This window comes from Pecten maximus, chromosome 15 (assembly GCF_902652985.1).
Source record: "Pecten maximus chromosome 15, xPecMax1.1, whole genome shotgun sequence".
NCBI lineage: Eukaryota > Metazoa > Mollusca > Bivalvia > Pectinida > Pectinidae > Pecten > Pecten maximus.
The window spans coordinates 29,894,882-29,912,433 of record NC_047029.1 but is presented as its reverse complement, the minus strand read 5'-3'; the positions used below and the strand labels follow the sequence as shown (position 1 = coordinate 29,912,433).

Genomic DNA, 17,552 nt, shown 5'->3' with positions numbered 1-17,552 from the left:
AGACGGACAACGATAACATTGCGTGTTATTGGAACATAACATATTTTTGCTGAAATATTAATCGATTAGCTAGAAACATTATAATTCAAAGTAAGGTTTTAAAGCTAAACAATGTATTGAAATATAATGCACTAAAGTACAGAGAGTCTTTTTCGACGTTCGTCCCTAAATGGGATAGTCGATTTATGTGTATGAGTGTAATAAATGAATCTAGTATTTCAAAAACATTATGTAATACTTTATATTTTAGCGTTTTTCACGTTAAGGGCATTTAAACAGAAAATCAAGTCAAAACAGTGATATTTTACAAGCCTATCAATTCCTACCATGGTGCAATCTAAGAGAAGTGATTTTATGAACTTTTAATATGTATCATTGCAAACCGTGGGACTTGCTGTTGACATGTAATTTGATTAGCTGTTTGTAAATTTCAACAAAACATACGAAAAATGCATGTTTCAGGAGGACATAATTAGCTCATTTGTATCGCATATATTGCACAAACTAGCCATTTGGTTGGCTCATAAGTGCCTAAAGCATAAAATAGGAGCATTGGTTTGACCAGATTTGACTTTATTATATGTATAAATACTGTTTTTACTTTGACCTTGAAATGCAAATAGCGGTCGTGAATGACATCACACAAATATGGCATATAAGGACGTATTTCTAACATTGCACTATACTGTTTACATTTAGTTATGCGCTAATTTGAATTACCTTACTGATATCGTTTAAAGTGTTCACCGAGTGATAATAATATATTAATGCGACAAACTTGTTCTGAAACATGTCCTTATCATCATAGACAGAAGAATCAATCAAATTTCTTTTTTACAGATGAGATGAATAGAAGGCGAGCCTGCTATAAAAGCAAAGACCGAGAAACAGAAATCAATATCGTGGGTAAGAAATTGGTTTATGCCATATTTAGGATGTAAGGTGTCCGCTCATTATCTTTGGGCGGACTGCATTTCCCCGGAAGCTGATAGCTTTCTTGTGCTGTGTCCCTTAATAGGACGCTTTTCGTTAAGTGTATTTGATATCATGCGATGGACATCCTGTATGCTGTTAAGTGGTGTAGCCTCAAGCTACTACAAGAGACACCCAATATCAAAATGGCTATAGCTGTTTACTGGGCGAGAATTAAGTAAAAGCACACTTTGCAGTCTTCCAATTTTGAAAATTTAATTTTCTAATTTTATTTATTGAATTATTTATTTATTTATTGACTTATTTACTTACTTTTTTAGTTTTTACTAATACATGACGTCTAAATATTTGAAGAACGTTATTCCATATCTAAAATGTTCACGGAAAATTTGTATTAGAGCTTCTATTCAGCTCATTTGAAAAGTTTTATAGATTAATAAATAAGCAAACAATCCCCACTTTCCGTTCTTTTCTGATTTCAACTGTAAGTAATATTAATTGATTAATTAACGTTTTCCATATTTTTGAATGCATAACTGGTGATCAGGAATAATTCAAATGAAAATTTTAAGCCGTATACTAAAAACCTTAGGCAAAACGCGAAATATAACTTAAGCGTGATTAATTCAGTGCAAATTCAAAACACTTGTCCTTTATGCATGTGAAATTCCAATGTTAAGTGGAATATAACGTTTTGATCTGTTTTATGCTTTACAAAATTGATCGTATTAACAACATCATATGGAAAATAATCTTTGGGATATGGTTGCACGCTAATATGACAAATCCCATTGTAGATATGATAATGAAGAGAGATGAGCATATGTGTTTGATGATAACGTTAAATGGTTGGCGCGGTTATCTAATTAGATGGATTAATTGCCTGTCATCCTCGGCCAGGATCAAGTTACATAAGAACTCATTAGTCTAATGACATTTTGATGTACAATTATTATATCTTTTAAAAGATTAACCCTTGAATAGAACTCGCATGTTCTTCATTTACAATTAGGCAAAAAATAAAGTCTCAACTATTTCCTCTCTCTTTTTAGAAAGAATACTAAAAAAAATAACAGAACATTAATTTGATTTATCTCTCATCTTCCCAAAGGCAAAACATAATCGCCCATTTTACGGTAGAGCACTCCTTAATGGTTTGAATATCTTTTGTTGCATCTGCTAATCTTTTAATACCAATGTGATATTTTCACATAGCAAATGTAATAGTGCTTAAGTGTTCTGACCTCAATCAAATGTTGTACATGTCATTTCCGATACCAGTTTGTAGTCGTCCTGCTAATCGGGGTATTGGATGCGCAGATACCTATAAGCAGGTTATTACCTCCGGATGTAAATCATCTCTGCAGTTCTTGTATGATCAATGAATTTAATTAGACTGTATTCCTAGCAGTCATCATGCAGGATTTTGTTTGACTTTTTTGGACTGCATGATTAACGAGTGTAACAATCAGTTTCGATACCATGGAAGAGTATAATGGTCATGTCAGCACATATGTCAAAACAGTCAACATATCCTCATTCAGTATTATTTGAAGAGCTTTCCTGACGCTTGAAATGTGTTGATGATGATGAATTATATACATAACAACAAATAAGCAATAAAAATTCCGATTTTTTATGGCCTGGTATACTATTGATTTTTCTCTGACATTTAGGTCAACGCTCGGTAGAGATCGGCAGACGGATAATTATCTCCCCTGAAGAAAAAATTAGTCTTTCACTTGAATTTTCAACAAAGTAAGTGTCCTTCTACTACAGTAAATATGAATAAATATATATTTGATGTAAACGATACAAGATATACAGGTATATTATCACCAGGTAGAATTTACATGTATAAATTACATAATTGATCATAGTTTTAAAAGGTTTAAAGGATCGTAAAAAATGCGTGCACAAGGAATTGTTCCTTTGTATATATCACAGCGGTCTGTATTAATACATTGACCCAATTTCCTTTTTGGCATCATGATTGACTTCGCTTTGTGTTGTATTGCAACTCTCGTCAGTATAAACATATAATTTTGTTTTATATTTTTGCAGTCTGACATCTTGTGAGGATATTGAGGGAGAAAACCAGGTATACCATCAATTGAAGAAATTTGTTGACGCAGTATATTATTTCTATTGAAAATGTTATGGGCAAAAAGGGAATTCTTTCAGAAGGCTGGTGTATGTTAGGGCACTGTAAAAAGATAAACAGATGACAATGTATATTTAAAATGGAAAAAATAATTGTATGTACATTATATACAATAATTCATCTTAAAAAACTGAAAAGTGGTCCTTAATTTGTTGTATACCTGCAGTATTGGGGTAACGCATAAATGAATCACGTGTCACTGAGGACGACATGCATTTGTTTTACTTTCAAAGACATATTGGTCAGTTAAATAAAGACTATGAAAATATATCTATGAAAATTATTATTTTGAGAGAAATTAATCTGCACATGTATGACAAATCTCCTGTCACTTACATCTGCACATCTGTGGCTTTATCGCCAAATGAGCATAACATTTGTTTAAAATGATTTATATATGTGTCAGTAGCAGGTAACACCTGGATATAGATATGATTGTTACTGTAAGTTGTGATATCAACACAACAGATAACATTAACCTTATGAAATAAGTAGTTTTGAATTGATATTCGACTAAGGGTCCCAACCATGGTTGCACTATCGTTACTTACTTGAGAACCCAATAAGTAGGTATGTCTAATATCATTTGCATAATCATTGTGAAGGTATAAAGATATATGAATCCCTTAACTATTGATAATTTACTAAGTCATGATTATAAAATTCAAATGAAAGTAGAATGCATGCACATTGTGAAGTAATGTTGTGGAGCAATATCAGTCTCAACATGATAAAGATTTCCCTAGACGCTTTTTTTAACTCCCGAAAAATCGAAACTATACAAAAGCTAATACTGGTTACTTTGGATACCATTTTTTTTTTAAACACGACTAACGTTCGGACGCTCGATTGATTGATTGATTGATTAATTGATTGATTGATTGATTGATTGATTGAAGAAAAAAATGAAGGCATTTAATCATGGGCCTATTTAACGCCTACGGTATGAAATCAATGGTGTTATATGTCTTTGTAAGGTGAAGGGAAAATATTACATGATATAAAACATGTCTCCAAACAGCTCGCTGTAGTGTCTCCGATATAGTGGCAGCTTAAAATATATTTCATTAAATGCCATCAATCCAAATGTCGTGAACCCTTTACGTTAGGGAACAACTGAGCGTGATACGTCATTATAGTAATATCATGCAGTGTGACGTCATATTATGACGTATTCCCGATTGTCGGAAACAAAATATGTAAGGAGTGATTTTATGTTCAATTCTTGGGAAAACATGATACTGAAAGTCACTTCATCAATTACTATTACTGGCTCGTTGAATTAATAATAATCGATTATAATTCTTTTGATTTGCAATTATAATATATTTAGTTCTTTTTACAGACAATAGATGTCCGATACTTGCTGTGTCCGGCTGCAGTGACCATCGGGAATCTGAAGAAATTTCTGAGATTGAAATTTTCGTTGGCCGACACCTATCTTGTAAGATATTTTATCAACTAGTTTGTACTTTACAGTTTTTGGCATGTAACGTTAATTGTGCTATTATGATGATGAAGGGTAATACATGTATAAACAATATTTTGAATATATAATGCATAGATACAGTATATCACTTACATATTAATGTATGAAATCTCAAAAATGTAATACTAGTATATTTCATACTATTTTCTATTACGAGAACTTTTTAATTGTTAGTTTCCATCGATATGCATTAAAAATTTGTTTAATATCATTCATTATCACATAATTATCTTTTTGTTACTGGCAGAACATCCATCACATGGATTTTTAACGGATACACTTGTAGAAACACGTTTCCTTTTTTGATAGTGACGTGATATATTACTGGCGTCACAAACGTAATGAAAATAGATTGAGCATGTCGCTATGTTGGAGTATATATCGGTCAACATGTTATTATGTGATAAACAGAATCTTGCATTCGTTTCGCTCCCATTAGCTTTTATTTATTTTTTTTCATTAATTTGATTTATACAATTTTTATTGTCTTTCTAGCAACGGGTTTTTGAAGCTTTTTTTCCTCATTTTACCTCAATATCGAAATGATAAAAAAGAATCGTTTAATGGGATTTCATAAAATAATAGCACGATCATTGTCCTCTAGATTTCGAATATTTGTGTACCGACAACATGCGTGGTATGTTTTTACAGATTGATCTTTACCATGAAGACGAGGTTTTACTGGACAGTTATAACTTGGTGGATGTAGCGTACATTTCTACATGGAACGGGGTAAGGCGGTGTAAAATAAGCAGCAATTCTAATATTTCACTATCATTATTTCCCTTATAATATATACATTTTAATTGTGTGGCAATTGAAATAAGGAAAAATAATTGAATGATTATACAAACTGTTTCATTTATATGACTGATATAAATAAAATAAGCAGCAAATAAGCAGCAATTCAAATATTTTACTATCATTATTTCCCTTATAATATATACATTTTAATTTTGTGGCAATTGAAATAAGGAAAAATAATTGAATGATTATACAAACTGTTTGAAATACGATTTCATTTATATGACTGGTATCTGATTATTGTTACACATGATATTGGATAAATTGATGCATTACCTTTCTCCTCAATAGTGGAACACATTTCCATTTAGTAACACATTTCGATATTAATTTTCTCTAATTGAAAGTGGAGAAACGTTTGGTCTTGCTTGAATCACTTATGCCGTACATTATAATGCTTTTCTAGATAAAACAATAAAAACTTTGTCTTTACATTATCATGTATGTCAAACTGCTAATTGTAAATCTGTTGTTCTGAATGTTAAAATGTTGTTGTTTTTTTATGATGATAAGCTTAATATTTCAGCTAAAATGTTTTAGTTCACCTGTCCGAAGAGTAAGTGATATTTTGTAATGGTGAGGCGTTTGTCGTCGGTCAAACCATTGTCTCCTTCATCTTCATTTAAACAACATATTCTCAGAAAAAATACAACAAACCAAAGATATAATACCAGTTCCATGCAGTAATGAAATACCGCCAAATGTGTTACTATGAATTATCTTAACCACTTTCACAACCGCAGGAGTCAGATGTGTTCAATCCTTAATTGACATCTTTCTTTTGACCACGGGAATCATGGCAATCATTTTGGTCAAGCAGAATGCTAGGATGAAATACTACCATTTTTAAACGATTCATATCTACTTTCAAGGTCACTTTGGTCAGATGTGTAAAATTTCAATTTGAAAAATAAGGTTATGTGTCATTGGTGTTTAAATCTTCAAATTATTTGTTCTTGAATACATGAAAAATATATGGTAATGATGACTTTATTGAAATTGGATACAAAGTTTTCACTAAAAAACTGCACCACTGTTGAGCGCTACAGGCAACGTTTTGGTAAATATCAAACAAAACATGGTAATATAAATTATCAAGAGATTCCTTAAAATAGCACACCACCTGACAGGCACTCTTTCAATCAGACGAGGCGTGCTTAGGTAACATTGATTAAAAGAAACACCACAAATGTTTACTAATCATGATAAAAACCACAAATGCGTCATACTGTGCTGTGTTGTATTGCTTCAATGAACACAACAAAAAGATTGCATTGAATAAAGCAGTTTAATATATAGATATCGTAACTTAAGGCTGTGGGCGTTTTGTTCTCTCTGCACAACAGTATAGATTTTATCATGACACTGAAAAGTTATCGTGAAATTAACACTAAATAGTCGAGGTTTCGGATGGCGCAGTGGTAACGTACCCGCCTCTCACTGGGTTCGATCAGTCTTGTAGCGTAAAATCTCACCTGACCAACCACATCGGTTTTATCGTGTACTTTCGTTTCCTTCGGGAGCTCCATCTGGACCTACAGAAAAAAAAAACATTTCACGCATAAAGAAATTAAAGCGTATTGGAGTCTCCTAATTTTGCTTAAACACGACTGAAAAATAGTATTTTCGTCAAATACCTGATATATTCAGAAATTAAAACTCTTAATCGGTTTCTGTTATATGGATAAATATATTGATGAATATAAGTAATATTACTTTCATCTCAGTTACATATGTTCAGTATTTCCATTTCAAAACTTATCAATATTGTGAGTGAAATACAATATCATTTAGTATTTCGATTAGTAGTTTTAGTAATATTGCTCTCATCTGAGTGAAACAGTTCAGTAATACTTTGCATATTTGCCAATGTATTGCTATAGACAGGTGATATCAAAAGATACTTAGACGGATATTTGATGAATTTAATATACCTGGTAACGCAGGGATGCTATTAGATCGTTCGTCCTTATTGATTAGTTCCCGTGCATCGTATGTCGAGATATCTTTCGATAGAATTTTATTTCCACTTGAAGATCGCTAATGTCTGATCCATAAAAAATAATCATTAGGTCTGTTGCTGACAGTACTGATTGCCCTCTTGCCATTACGTTATACCTTAAACTGTAATTTGCTCCATCAGAAATCTATAACCTTCGTCTTTGAATAGAAATTACAAATTGAATCTGCTTACCCATCGTACTCATCTTCCTTTATTATCTTTGAAGGCAATTCCCTTAAATAACGTTTCTTCTAAATCGAGTCATAGCTTATTTTATCGAATAATGCCGACTTATGATTGAATAAAAGTCTGAGTTATCTTTGCAGAAAGATGTCTTGAAGCTCTGCTACGCTATCTATGAAAACCCAGCAAAGAGACTAAAAAGGGCGAAATCCATTGATAATGTCAGATGTAATAATGACGATTCTGGTATTGAGGATGGTAACCAGAGCTTCGAGTCTAGTCCAAGCGCCGATACAAGCTTGCTTAATGACAGCGGACAGGGTCTTGAGTGTGACATGAGTAAGAGCGAGGATTTGAAATTTTCAGAGATGTCTGCTGATAACTCTATGGACGAAAGCAATACTACAGTCGAGCCAGCTGTCAGTGAACAGAATGACAGTAAGACAATCAGTGACACCGAAAACAAGTGTGATCTAAATAAAGAAAGTGTTCCGAATGAAAATCCTGCGCCATATTACATGTGTTCTAATGACGTATCATTAACATCCGTTAGCAATACGAATGATCGTACTTCCGGTAGTGGCGAATGCCCGGAAGCGATGGAGTCATTATTCAAGGACGAGGAGGATGTGGTTATTGACAAACTAGACGAAACAGTGAATAGGATTATCGCCGAGACGGACAATGAGACCGATGCCGTGGATCATTCCGTGGAAAAAAAGACAATAGACGTTAGGAGGTTCTCTAATGCTTCAACCGAAACGGAAACACATGATTCGAGTGTGTCTGTTCAAACGGACGTACAATGTTGTAGTGATTCCTTGGGTCTCACTATTAGTGTGGAACAAACGCATACGTGTACGCAGACGCATGACAGTATATCCGGTTCGAATGGTGGTTCTACCGATGTGGGGATGCAAACTACCCCAGTTTCTTCTCCCGCGAAACCTTGCAGTGTCCAGGATAAAGGCACGCAGCACAACGGTTGTGAGTCCGAACGGCCGGACAAGATAAAGTCCCATTCCAAGACCGATGATAAAGGAAGCAAGGAATCAGATAAGTCGTGTTCTGGTGTGTGCAATGGTCACAGTGTAAAACCAAGGAACGAAAAACTAGTTGTCAAACTCAGCAAGGAGAAGGATTCCGAATCTTATACGGCGACAATTTCATAGAAAACCATATATGAACGTCACTGTTAAAAAAAGAGTCCGTGTGTGATAAAGTTAGGTAGAGGTAACATGTAAGTGTATCATTTGAAAATAGAAACCAAAGACTATATATAGGTCTGAGCATGAACATTGATTAAAAACTAAGACAGTTGTTGCACTGTTTTGCAAATGATGGAATTGATACATCATCTATTTGTTCATTTCTAAAAATAGAAATACGCATGATTTTTTAGTTTTCTTTTTATAAGGAATATTTGTATTATTAGCTCAACTACAAAAATTAATAGCAAACACATACAAAGTATCATCTATAGGTGAGTCTCAACTAAGTGTCTCGTATTTACTTCACATGTTCCCATGGTGTAGGATGATACCATAATAAATGAAGTGCTATTTGCCGTGATATTGATAAATGAAGTATAGATTGTTGAAATTGTTAAATCTATTTAGGCAAACCAATACACAAATGCATTTCATGCTCCTTGTTTGTACTTCCAATTCACTTTGAGCATAGTAAATGATATTTGCCTCTAGTAAAAAAACAATTGTATAGATTGAACATAGTATGAATTATAATCACACCTCCCTATTGTCAAACACTTAAAGCGTAAGAGAATACCCATCAAACATGTTATAATCGAGTTTGAAATTGATTTCTTCCAAGGAGTTGTTTCCCTTACTGTCCTGTAATGTATCATCCATGTTACTGTAATACTTACATGACATCTGAAATTAAATATTATTCACAGGAACTAAGTACACTAAAAGCTTTAGATTCATTTCAACCATAATTTACTTTCGTTTTATCAGAATCTATTGTCTTTCATTCACAGATTATCAGAAATTGAAGCATTTAGAAAATCAAAATTAAAGATATCACCCTTTGTAATATGTAAGTGTACAAACTATTTAGTTTTTTGTTCTTTATTCCGTAATGTATAAATGTATATAGTCCTAATGAAATAACTATTTTTTCGATGTTATTAACATTATGTGTGTCCAATGAAAATATCTTGAATACATAGTAACTTTAAATTTCACAATGTTACATCGAGAAAGCAATACTTCAAACAAAATCGTTACTCCTATTGTTAAACATCGTGTTATTACATTGATGTATTCAACATCCCGTTTTAGTCATCATATAGTTTAGAATACATTCCTTTAAAAACCCTATTAGCGTAAAAATGTTTATTCATTCTGTGGGTTGCACGAAGCAGATTATTTTATATAGCATCATACATGTTCATAAAACTGTTACATAATTCCAATTATTTAAATGACTTAAAATGACAATGATGTGGATAAGCTCTCCTCAATGATATTATTCATACGTAAGTGATGGTAATGATTAATAAAAGGGTATTTTACGTTTAAGTAAAAAATACCTGTTGAAAACAGTTCAAAGGTTTAAGTTATGATCAATTTAAAATAAATATTGAACATGTTATTTTCAATTTTAAAACAAAACAACATAGTATGGATATTATAGGATTATGATACCTGGTCATTGGGATTTTCAATCGTATTTAATCTTCTTTATAACTTCTACATGTACCTACTTTTGGTAGATTCGGTTTCTGTAAATATGAAATAGTATTGCATAAATAAACATAGTTAAAAATTAATTGGTAAATTTTATTGAAAATGTGTCAAATAACTTTTTTATTGTTTCATTGTTCAATTAGAATAACATATATGTTGCTTTAACTAATTTAGGATTCATTTCTTCAAGACAAATACACAACAGTTTTCATTAAAGACGAAATATAAAATGATGGTTAACAAAAGAGATCAGAAGCTTCCTTTCACCATAAAAGTATAATATGTATATATATATATATATCGATTGTAATAGAATTTATCGCAATTACTGCAAGGATTAGTATTGGAAAGGTATTTCTATGGATAATTTCTAGTGGTTGTACCAAAAAAAAGATTCATTTTTGCTGGAATTATAAAATTGAACAAAAGGTTCTCTGTTTGTTTTTTTCTCAATTCTTATCAAATTATGCTCTCCGTAAAAATATACCTTTGTATATAATGCATTTTATAGTTTGTAACTGGCTTAAAATAATTTGAAACTTGAATATTTTAACCTATCATATATCTTTTCTTCAATAACAATATGATCTTCATCGTTAATGCCTTTCCTGCAGAATACCAATTTTAAAATATATACGCTAAGAAGGTGCTAATAGAAAGTAGTCTGGATTATGTTGATATTTTAATACCTTCGAAATCATATTATGTATATACTTATGTTTCTAAAAATCATTGTACATATTGACTTAATTTCTCAATACCAAATTAAACAAATATTTTTGTAAGCAAACCAGACACATACGTGGATGATCATCGCTGAGATGATTGTCTTTTTTTAGCAAATAAACAAAAATGACCATGAGATATTATTGATGAAATTTAAATACCATCTTGAACTGTTTACATGTACATGTCACATACGTTTAACAATGAAAACATAACCACGCTATTTTGTATTAAAGTGTTCTCAAAATGATATGTTATCAATAACAAATTAGGAATTCTCAAAAGCCAACTTCTAACAAAAATCCCCTTTGCATCACCAAGACAGAATTAGCATACACATTTTCTCCTCTGCGTTAGTGAGGAAGTAAGTTGCAGCAGAGTAACATATTTCAAATATAGCAATCCTAATTTATCGTAGGGATATCAATATAAACTCAATTTAAATTCATGGTATCAATATCTCCACTTTGTCAGTGTCATCGTACATAAAATAAGCATTATACAAAAACAAATCACACATTTTGTTAAAACTTTTGTTTCATTCCATATCGTGGAATTTGGTTAACATGTCAAATAATCACATTTGTACGTGAATAACATGTTTAGATGGCGGCCACCGATATATCCATGAGGTGTCCATGACCCTAAGTGCTCATCATATACTAATTTAAAGCTATTTTTAGATCAGCGTTCGCGAAAGCATGCATTCGCAAATATGTCTGTCTGAAGAGGTAAGTTCAGGAAATAAAGTATTCGTGACATCTAGGTGATTTCTATCGAGGTGTCGTAAACATAACCATATATAACAATGTAAGCATCCCATTATTCTGTACAAAAATATCAAAACAACACCTGCATTTATTATTATGGCAGCCCATCAATGCAATTCGGCCAGAAACAGTGAAACACTACACTGTTTGCTCAATATGATATTACATATTACACAATGCAAACACATGGTAGCCCACCCATGCAGAACATTCATAGAATAGTGATGTCCTCACTTTAATCATCCTTTTCAAAGCCGCCATTGCTATATTTAGCATAGAGACATATCCTCGTTGTAGTACATTGTTTGTTCTATCATTTTAGTAGTTAGTACACACATGTATATGAGTTATGTGCAGAACACACAGAGAAAAGTTGCTAGTTCCATTATCATATACTAGATACATTGTATTTTTGTTTCCGAAATTATAGCAGATGGGGTGATTATTTCATCGTAGTTATTATGGCTTTTGTTAATTGTCAAATATCTCTATTGTTTGTTTGTTTGTTGAATATTTTAGAATAAAAAATTATTAAAAATTCAACTTCAAAGAGTTGTCGTTTATTGAACTTACCCCATGCCTGACCAACATATAATGAAACATGTTGGTGGAATATTGTTTAATATCAATTCTACACGATGTTCAATATTCTTTTTGATTTTAAGATATAATATATTTATCAGAAAGAATAGTCTAGTTCAATTGTCAAATCAACTACACAAAGAAATGTTGATTAACTGAAAAAAGGTGACAAGATCAAATCACTTATCGTGTTTGCATTCGGTAGAAAATATAACTTGTAATATATGTGATTTCCTCACAACCTGTTATCAGTGCTCTAACGCCTTCATTTTAAACGGATTTCTAACACAATACATATGTTATTCAAGCAAGAGAATATGTACCTCAATGAGTTTCAGTGTGTCAAGGCCAAGGATATGGTCACTGTTGGTATTTATAGAAAATCACTGTCAGCGTTCTTACAACTTCATCTTTAAACAGATTTTGGCCAAACTTCATTTAATGGTAAAGTATGAGAATACCGCTAGTGGGTTGGTCTCAGAGCTTATGGACGGATGATGTGGCGGCTACAGGTGGCACGTGAGTTACATTGTATTATTATTTCGAAAGGAAATATGATACCAGTGCGTAGCAGAATGGCGCAAACAGTTGATGCCTATTGCTGTAAATGTCGATACAAAGGAAACCCTCTTATATAAGCAAGTCAGGCATGATACAGCTCCGTCAAAGATAAGTTGCAAAACACATTGAATTAAGTCGATTCAATTCTTCATGCGTGATGATTGTGAAACTTTTTTTGATGCTGGCACAAACACAGTTCCCTCTCCAAAACATATGCCCTAACACTGATTCGAACAACATATCTGTATTGCAAATAAAGTAATATGAGCATAAACCTTCCTTTACGCCTGGCGTTATTCTACTTCTAACTCTTTCCAGTGTCTTCTTGCAATACCTGTTAATTTGCTAAAATTTCTATTTTGTTGAAATCGCGTTATTATAGATAACCTTTCCTGAAACACTTTTGTTAGTATAAATCATTGGTTTTAAACTTAGATATTATTAGCAAGAGGATTAACATCTTTTAAGTGTGAATAGCATTCAGGGCCTAGGCGTAATACAGTATTTCTCAGTGGATATAGGTTATTTTGGCTGATCAAACGTAATTGAATTGTGATCCCTCTTTCTACCTAAAGGAAACTAAACTAAAAGAAGAATCATGCCTTCAGAATACGTTATACTGTTCCATGAACCGCAGAAATAGGGAATCCTATATCGCCAAAAGTAAGGAGTACTTGTATTTAGATAATTTAAATTGATATATTAATGTATAGATTTAAACTGGACCTTTTAAACATGCCAGTGAGATCATAAAACGGCTACATTTATTTTCGGGATTCGCTAATATGGACATCGGATATCTACGTTAATTTCGTCAAACCAAACTCATTTGATTTCGTGGAGATATCCGCAAAATAAGGTATAATTCATTAGTGTTTCCGTTGTTTATATAGCAATTGAAATACTTAGCTAACATTATATGTCAGAAATAATCAGAGCAATCAAAAGAATAAGCGAAAACAATATACATAACATCATAGAAACTAACGGATATCTAATGACAAACCATGTACCTTATACCTTCCCTTCCCATTTAGATTTTGACATTTTTGTCGACAACTTTCGAACTTTGGTCGCATTCTTAGCCAACACTGTATGTCCATTGATCACTAACGATTTCTAGGAGGACGACACAACTGTATGATGTCCGCTATCATTACAGAGGAGTCCTAGAAGGACAATACAGCTGTATGATGTCCCCTTTCATTACTGGTGAGTCCTAGAAGGGTGACACAACTGTATGATGTCCCTTATAATCACTGCGGAGTCCTAGAAGGACGACACAACTGTATGATGTTCCTTACTATTACGGAGGAGTAATAGAAGGGCGACACAACTGTATGATGTCCCTAAGCATCACTGAGAAGTTCTAGAAGGACGACATAACTGTATGATGTCCCCTATCATCACTGAGGAGTACTAGAAGGACGATACAACTGTACGATGTCCGCTATCATAACTGAGGAGTCCTAGAAGGACGACACAACTGTATGATGTCCCTATCATCACTTAGGGGTCCTAGAAGGACAACAAAACTGTATGATGTTCCTTATCATTACTGAGGAGTCCTAGAAGGACGACACAACTGTATGAAGTCTCCTATAATCACTGAGGAGTCCTAGAAGGACGACACAACTGTATGATGTTCCTTATGATTACTGAGAAACACTAGAAGGACGACACAACTGTATGGTGTCCCCTATCACCACTGAGGAGTCCTAGAAGGACGATACAACTGTGCGATGTCCGCTATCATCACTGAGGAGTTTTAGAAGGACGACACAACTGTTTAATGTCCTTATCATCACTAAGGAGTCCTAAAAGGGCAAGACATCTGTATGATGTCCCCTATCACCACTGAGGAGTCCTAGAAGGACGATACAACTGTACGATGTCCCCTATCATTACTGAGGAATCCTAGAAGGACGATACAACTGTACGATGTCCCCTATCATTACTGAGGAATCCTAGAAGGACGATACAACTGTATGATGTCCCCTATCATCACTTAGGGGTCCTAGAAGGGCAAGACATCTGTATGATGTCCCCTATCATTACTGAGGACCCTTAAAAGGTTGATACAGCTATAAGATGCCCCTGTCATCACTGACGAATCATAGGGCAAAACAGCTTTATAATGCGGTCTAATTCATTTTACGCAGTTGTATCTAACCCTCAAGTTGGGTTGAAAGGTACTAACATCATGTGTCTTAGATACAATATTTTATCATGAATCCAAACTTAATCTATTATAGAAAACTAAGACATTGCTCTAATATTGACTGTATGAGAAATCATTGAAAAGAGAGATTGAATTCATGCTCGTTATGCTTTTGGGTATTAGCATTATGCACGTATTCCTACTTATAACATTCCATGATATTCATTCAATATGGATATTTTCTACACAAATGTAGAATCTGGTTTGGTCATACTAGAATACACATGTTTACAGCACACTTCTATATGTTTCCATTTCATTTTGATACGGAGCTCCGAAACTTATGGATGAAAGGAAGGAAAGACGTCAGCTGATTCATGCGTCTTAAAATAGATAAATGTCTCTCCAATATGGCTCAAGGTTTCCAAGTGATATTGCGAATTCCTTTCACAGGACTCCGTTGATCGATGAGTCATGATGCTCGCGAGGGATTCCTCGTCAATAATGACTTCCTGCTTCATCGTCCAATACAAGATTTACTGCGACAAGGATGCATTAGACCTCTCGGCAGGAGAATCGGTGGTGCTTGGGACTTCAGCTCTCTCATTACTGCTTGACACATGATTTGCATTTTACCAAATATGTCTATCAGAAAATCCCTTCATGGATTGTGATTTGATAAAGGAAAACAACAAGTCCTTCAGCTCAAATTGAATTCGGCCCTTATCGAATTTTGTGAGTTTTGCATTATTTCGCTATTGATCCGACTACATTCGCGGGTTTAGGAATTAAAGTTAACATTGCTGTCCTCATTTGATTTTTCTCGCATGAGTGCTAATGATTAAGTCGGCCATTAGGCGGAATCCTTATACAACGTTGCTACATCGATGTCTGGCAGTGCCGTGACAGTGCATGTAGGGTAATCAAAATCTTTTACCAAAGATAGTGTTATCTTTCTAGGCGTTTCCTTATCTGCTGTGTCATTTTATGATTCTGGTTGATATCCGCTAATTAACCATATCATAATTAATCGCAAAATTATGACAGTTGATAAATCTTTTACATTCTTCTATTAATTTGAAGAGAAAACACAAAAAGCAAAAAGCAAAACATAAATAATAATAAAAATAATAAAATAAAGAATAATCATAATAATAATAACAAGTAAATAAATAGATTAAAAAATAAATAGATAAATAATATAAAAAATATGATAATATTTATAAACCAAATATAAAACGGCCCAAAAGTGACAAAACCACAGAATACGAAGAAAAAATATCGTCCATGTTTCATTTGAAATTAAATTAATTTCTTTTTCTAATTTAATATTGATAATTAAATGGTGTTGAATGTTGGTTTTCGTGGGGTTTTTTTCGTTTGATTATTTTTGAAATGGTTGTTTTATGACTTTGTATATAAAGAAAATATAGCATTGTTGTACCTTATGTTAGTCTTTTTATCACACAGCAATAACAATATAGTGTCATGGTCGAATATCATTATACAGCAACCCACTGTATATCATTGATGTACCTTATGTTAAAGTCTTGTTATCACGACACAATAACATGATGGAATATTGTAGCATTTTACATTATTTTACAACATTTCTGACCTAAAACAACATCATCAACATTCCTTTATCGATTGCGCCATATGCATGTATTCAGGTTCTGAGAACAGACAAATATTCTCGTAAGAGTCACACCTAATGGACACAAGGCTGTATTAATATTGAGATATTCTTCCTAATATGTCGTTATCTTGGAAACATGGTTGTTAAGGCTCCCTTTGCTGTTAATTTGATACAAAAATTACAGGATATTGAATGATCTAGTCGCGACCTCTGGTTTTCCGTTACAGAATAATTGATATTCCAATACGAACAACCAGTTCTTCTAATCAGCCGCCTTACATGCTGGTCTTTGTTCATTAGTCGATTTGACCTTTATGGTCTGCTTAATGCGCATTGGCTCTGATGTGAAGCCAGCTTGCTGCAGATAAAGACGACTTGTTTGAAGTCCATACAGCGATGTACGAGATTATGGGTTATCGGGAACAGGATACAGCGGCGACTTTTAATCTCGGGTAGAATATATATCAACTCAAATGCGATTGATTGCTTGGTCCTTGTTTTCAGTATAACAAGATGATTTATAAGATCAGTCGTCACTATTGTGATGATTTTGTGTTTATTCTTCCAACAATTAATGTCTGACTCTTTTTAAAGCGGCGTGTTGTAAAATATATTTGCTTCTTCACAGTATTTTAACCAGTCAGAAAAGTTTTGAGTATGATGGTGGAGAGTTCAAGCAGATGACATGTCGCATATCGATATAAGGTATTACATGGATGAGCAAACAAAGGTTCTTCAGAATCGCAACATAATATATTGACAATTTACATTTTTGTTTCTGCGGAAGTAAGTGGTATGGATTATTTCATTTTGGGTATTAATTT

The 17,552-nt window shown here is 33.2% G+C and overlaps 1 protein-coding gene across 1 annotated transcript in view; it reads left to right on the top strand.

Annotated features, from left to right (window-relative positions):
• Positions 1-12,328, top strand: part of LOC117343809 (protein suppressor 2 of zeste-like) — a 45,273-nt gene extending 32,945 nt beyond the window's left edge. Inside the window, exons 5-10 of the mRNA XM_033906324.1 lie at positions 841-906; positions 2,610-2,691; positions 2,998-3,034; positions 4,443-4,541; positions 5,238-5,318; positions 7,719-12,328. Coding sequence (XP_033762215.1) covers positions 841-906; positions 2,610-2,691; positions 2,998-3,034; positions 4,443-4,541; positions 5,238-5,318; positions 7,719-8,747 — 1,394 coding nt within the window. The 3' untranslated portion in view covers positions 8,748-12,328. The remainder of the gene's footprint in view (positions 1-840; positions 907-2,609; positions 2,692-2,997; positions 3,035-4,442; positions 4,542-5,237; positions 5,319-7,718) is intronic.
• Positions 12,329-17,552: the final 5,224 nt, after the last annotated feature.